The 6000-nt window shown below is 43.3% G+C and overlaps 1 protein-coding gene across 2 annotated transcripts; it reads right to left on the bottom strand.

The window, feature by feature from the left end:
* Positions 1-3835: 3835 nt before the first annotated feature.
* On the bottom strand, positions 3836-4964 carry LOC134191647 (glycosyltransferase-like domain-containing protein 1-like). 2 transcript variants are annotated; one of them, XM_062660268.1, is made up of 2 exons: positions 4714-4964; positions 3836-3992 (listed from the first exon to the last, which is right to left on the bottom strand). In XM_062660268.1, exons 1-2 carry the CDS (start codon positions 4926-4928, stop codon positions 3893-3895), a joined length of 315 nt encoding a protein of 104 aa, XP_062516252.1. In that variant the 5' UTR covers positions 4929-4964; the 3' UTR covers positions 3836-3892. The 2 variants fall into 2 exon arrangements, 1 of the variants encoding a protein (XP_062516252.1); XR_009971825.1 differs by lacking the exon at positions 3836-3992 and adding an exon at positions 4047-4168.
* Positions 4965-6000: the final 1036 nt, after the last annotated feature.

The raw sequence follows: 6000 nt of genomic DNA, 5'->3' as shown, positions 1-6000 counted from the left end.
TACTTGTTTTGACCATAAAAAAGCCCGATTCACAGTAAGACGCTAGCACGAGCGTCCTGCGAGCGTCAGCGTCACACTGTGAACATGTCAGCGTCCGAGACGGTCGCATGACGCTCACACAACGCTAGGCGAGCGTCCCCGACGCTGGAATAGCGAGAAGTTCTAATCGAGCATCCCAGCCGGAAGTGACCCAGCATCATCAGATGACATCACGTGCTCATTTTCAACCAATCGAAATTCAATCAGAGCAACTGGATGTATCTGAGATATTCTATTTGTTCACATAGCATCGATCATTGAGTCATCGCTGGAAGTTTTCATTGAGTGTATGCGTCATTGCATAGTTTCCCCATGCATTTGGCAAGTTCAGTCAAAAAACCATAAGGACCTAAGGATGAAGTAGAATGCTTAGGACTAGGACGCAGCAGCAACAAAAGCAAAACGTCGTCGTCCCTGTCTGTCGCAAGTACATTGTACACACGCGGTTACTTTGCAGTGCCAGACCACTGTCGCAGTGTGTTCTTTGTGCGATGGACGCTCGTCAGACACAATACTGTGAATGATCCAGCACCAGCGTCTTCGCTGATGCTCATGTGAGCGTCCTTGTCAGTATCCAGGACTCTCGCAGGATGCTGTGCCAGCGTCATACTGTGAACCGGGCTTAACTAAGACACTACGTTTCTAGTAGTCTAGCGTAATCATGTGTAAAATCCAAGCAAAAAGCTCTAGGAATTTGTAGCTGCAAGCCTGCTTTGTGAGAGAGGATCAATATGTTTTTACAACCATAACTAATGAATCAACATATCCAGTTGAGTGGTTATGCTGTAAAGAGATCTGAAAGGTAGGTACAAAACATGAAGGGTAATTATTAGAACACTGCAACCTCAGAGTCTTATTAGCTAATCCTGTGTGAAATGTCAATGGGAATTGTCCACAAACACTAACAAAGAGACCACGCCCTAAGGTTACTAGATGTCATGAGACTATTGTTTTTGTAGTAATGTCGGGATGATCAAGACCACTGCTGTCTGTTCCCCATAAGCGTAAACTTTGAAATTCTTCAATATCTCTGCTGTTTTTTGGACTTTCGTGATGATCTCGGCATTGTTCGAAACCCTTAGGTGTGGCATTTCAGTTTATCAAATTATCTAAGACTTTTGCATATCAAAGACAAATGGGCGAAGCAATGGTTATTATCCAATTATCTTGTAAGAACAACAGATCAGCAACTGAAACCATTTAAGATAATTGGTGTAACATGGTCCAACTGGAGCAGCTCTTAGTGCTCTAATGAGGACACCTGGTGTGACCTCTACTTCATTACTCACTTCCGAGCTCACACTTACTGGGAATAGACAGTAGAGGTAAATGTCTTTAGATCCGTAATGGGTCTTATAGGAAGACATCCCAACCGTCAATAATTGCTGTTTTCCACTCCCCAAACGTCTCTTCCTTGTCCCAACAGTCAAAATGACGGTACTGCCGGTACTGGCGAGAACACTGCTATAATACTTGGACAGCATCTAGGCATAATTTGTATGACTATAATATAACATGATGAGCATAGTCACAAAGTGCTACTATTAGTATAGACCTTTTTTAAATTTTGGTTTAATAATGAAACCTGTCCACAAGTTTGGTTGATATACATACATTACAATTACATTCACCATACAAAACGTTTACTACTGTACCACATCACCGACTTAGGCCATGCCTCTTAAGGGGCAGGGCCAAATATGCACAAGATGGGAATGCATGTTTGAAGGGAGTTAGCAAAATCACTGATATATATATATTAGTATTTGAACAACATAAGAACACGCCAACATGACGCCTTATGCGATGTTCTTTTTCTTTTTCACGCTTTGCTTGTGGATAATGGCAACTGCCGTAAGGAACAACGCTGCAACACTGATACTTGTGCCAGACCGGGTGATATTTTCCACCCTGGCTTTGAACAAGGTTGTGCCACCTATTTTGATGTAACAGTCAGGAACACAATGCAACCGTCATACCTTACCCAAACAGCTTACAATGCGAGAAATGCAGCTGCAGCTGGAGAAAGGGAAAAAGATCAACGTCATGAAGCCAATGTCACATCAACTGGGAGTATTTTCCACCCTCTTGTGTGTGAATCTCTTGGCTTGTGGTCACCACACAGTTTGGAAGTATTGAAGACAATCGCACGACGGCTATCTTTCAAAAGAAATTTGACAGTCAGCCAGGCAGTCAGTAACATACATGAACAACTGTTGGTGAAACTCTGGCTATATCACGCCAAAATGATATGGCAGAGACTGGCTCTAGACTGTACTGACATGTTTTTGGAATAATGTGTGTTAGATACCCACGTAGGTGGGTTTATATAAATATATATAATTATGTCTCCATATATATATTATTACAATACCCCAATACCCCAAAATCTCTCCCAAGTCAAGTAGGCAAATCCCAACTACGAACATCTAAAACTTCTGATTGCATACATGCATGTAATATCTTGGCGTTGTTGCACCGTAGCTCTACAGACAACTGTTCTAATATGTTCTTGAAAGCTTGAGGAAACGGTATCCCACAGACTGATGGGGAATGGTATCCCACTACACACACACACACACACACACACACACACACACACACACACACACACACACACACACACACACACACACACACATATTGCAGTCGTATGGAATATTGGATGTTGCCGCACTTTCACCCCTTCTTCAGCGCTCTTCAATTTTTCATCTTCTGCATTGCTCATGTTCAACCTTTCTTCTGTTCTTTTGATGTGGAGACTTCTTTCTGTCTTTGTGACAAGTGGTGCAGTTGGGCAAGATCCTGAAGCTTGTTGCACAATTACCCTTCTTCCCGCGCTCTTCAGGCCTTCTTCCTCTTCTTCATTCACTTGCTGCTTGTTCTCCGGTATATACTTCTTCATCCTCATGCCGTTTATAGTAGATGAACTCAGACTGGATTCTGGAGCATGCCGCATTTCAACCCTATTTCAGCACTCTTCAGGCCTCTTTGTTTATCTGCTGTACCATTCTATAACTCTTATCTGCTATATAGTGCTCTTTTTAGTTTCTTCTTTTTGTCTTGTACACGGACAGTACACTAGCTCGTATTAAACACACACACACACACACACACACACACACACACACACACACACACACACACACACACACACACACACACACACACACACACACACACACACACACACACACACACACACACACACACACATATATATTTCTTCAAGTACAACTATACATAGATGTCTAGACCACTAAATAAAGACAAGCCAGTTAAGTCATCACAATCTAAACATAAATTATCTAAATATATAATATATATATATAGCGGGAGCATTGCGACTAGTGGGGTGGGATACTGTTCACCACCCTTGCTGGCGTTGCCAACAGAAGTTGAGACAAATTTGTAGAGGTGGTAGCGTCCACTTCTAGTCTGTCTAGTCGGTGGAAGCAGCAGCCGGCGGCCAGTGCTACGTATAGCCTGTCATGCAGCAGCTGGGGAATACTGGAGTTGCTCCCAGGATAAGGATAGTCCCTGTGAACAGAATAGTGCCTATAGAGTCCCGTATCTAGTTTCGAATACGTACCATCTAGATTTGGATGTGAGATCTTGGTCCAACACAATGCCTAAGTATGAAATATAGGGCAACATAGAGACGTCACTTAACTATTCTTGACCCGCAACAATCAATGAATTTGGCTCATTCTAGCGAGAACGAGACTCGACTAGTGAGAACGAGAGTCGACTAAACCTCTACCATGCCCTAACTCTAGTTTCGAATGGCCTCTCATGTAGAGCTACTAAAGCACAGACACAACCAAATCTATTTTTGCAGTAGCCTAATGTCTCATCTCCCAAACAATCGTATGGGCAGCGTCATCATGTTTCGTTTGTAGCCGTGATAGTTGTTAAAGTTGAGTGAAGTCAAGCCTTCTAGTTTCGGATGCCTGGAACACAATCATCATCTTACGAGCAAATTTAGACATTCTGTCAAGATTTTAATTAAGAATAGAATATCAATGTCTAGTGCTAAAATCAACTTTTAAGACATGTTTCTACGTATTTCTAGCCAATTCCTCATTGCTCTCTGCGGCGTAGAGATCGTACGGTGCCGTTTGAACATCTAGGGAACAAATATTCCTTATGTAGCAGTATCTTACAGGCCTACTAAGCAATCTAGAGTACAAAAGGTCCAACTTGCACAGTAAAAAGTAGGGTATTCCCCTCTGCTATTGGATATCTAATTTCCTTTGCTCGTGAAATGGTAGTATTAATTTGTTCCACATTTCATACAGAAAGTCCTGTAAACCAGCGTCCCTGACCTCTCGTTTTTTGCTTCAGTAGCAAACAGGAGTAACATTCAGCTGATCCAGATTCATACTGTAGCCTCGGATTTCCAGACCAGTGTACCCAGTAGTAGAGGTTTAGTTGAGTCTCGTTCTCGCTAGGACGAGCCAAATCCATTGATTGTCACGAATCAAGAATAGTTACCTAACGTCTCTACGTTGTCCTATATTTCATACCCAGACAATTGCGATCTCGCGTCTGAACCTAGACGAAACCAGATACGGGACTCTATATATATCAGCACATGCTTGCCTACAGACTCAGAGTAAACATGCAGAAACCGATATCTACCTAGATCTTACTGTACTGTAAGTTCTATACCTGTAGCAATGATCTTGCGGTATCACCCTAGCGAAGTAAAGTGCTGATGTTCGCATTCTCCAGTGCCATTTCTTGTCAGACATAGCCAGAAGCTCACATCCCGGAATGGACTCAATCAACAACTTCATTAGCTTCTCATGAGATCCTCCGCAAAAAGGTTCGATTAAGAGGACGACTTTGTGTGCAGATGCTGCCATGTCTTGCTTACTGTACATGCATGCGCACCACAGTCATGGACCAGTCAAAGTCATGTACCCTCGACCTCCCAGACCCGTGTAGCGCCGGTGCACGCAAGGTCCACACTGCCGACAGTAATCTAGAGCCTGTGAAATGAGTTACAGTGGTTAGGGCGTAACTTGCCGGTTGACGTTGATGAGGAGGTGTGGTTAATAGTTAAGTCATTACTGGCGTAATATTCAGTCATTTGGTCAGTAGATATTTGATTGTGCGACGTACATGGCAGTGCATGATGATTCACAGCGAATTGGTTCGCCGGCTAGAGACTATTGAAGGGTGCCTGGACACTCACCGGTTGTTGGCAACGCAACGTACGGCCAAGAAGTCGAGTGACTGTTTTTCTCGGAGGTGTACGAAAAAAGGCTGCGGAACAGAACGTAGCATTCGTTCTGAGACGTGGTTCGACAAGTCACGTCTCACTATTCGCCAAATACTGGAATTCACCTATTTTGGGTGCGGAAAAGGTATGTGTACGTCGTCGAATATGTCCTGCGTTTCATCTTGATCGACTTTGTGATTTTAACTTTGCTTAGGTACGGATCCCTCAGGATGTTGCGCGTCTCGAGTCGGGTGTGCGTTCCAGCAGAACGTACGTAGACTGGGCGTCTTTTGTCGTGAGGTCTGTGGAACTATTCTAGTCCGCCATACAGCGGACGCTAAACTTGGAGAAGATGGAAAGATCGTCGAAGTCGATGAATCCAAGTTTGGCCGACCGAAATACCATCGAGGTCGGTCTGTCGCTGGACAGTGGGTGTTTGGTGGGATAGAAAGAGGAACAAAAAATGTTTTTACAAGTGAGGGGTGCGTTAATTTTTACGTCTAGTGTTGTATTATTCGTGATAGTACTAAAAAATGGTGGAAGATCGCACCTCGTCGACATTGTTAGCCGTCATACGAGATCATATCCTTCCTGGTACAAATATCTATACTATAGATTAACTTAGTTATTTCTAGACCGTAAGATGACGTTTTACCTATAGGAACTACCATCATTAGCGATTGTTGGAAGGCCTATGATTGTCTGGCCGATGAAGGCTATCACCATCTGTC

Source organism: Corticium candelabrum, chromosome 15, assembly GCF_963422355.1.
Source record: "Corticium candelabrum chromosome 15, ooCorCand1.1, whole genome shotgun sequence".
Taxonomy (NCBI): Eukaryota; Metazoa; Porifera; class Homoscleromorpha; order Homosclerophorida; family Plakinidae; genus Corticium; species Corticium candelabrum.
The sequence above is the reverse complement of the archived record's forward strand: the minus strand, read 5'-3'. Positions and strand labels throughout refer to the sequence as shown.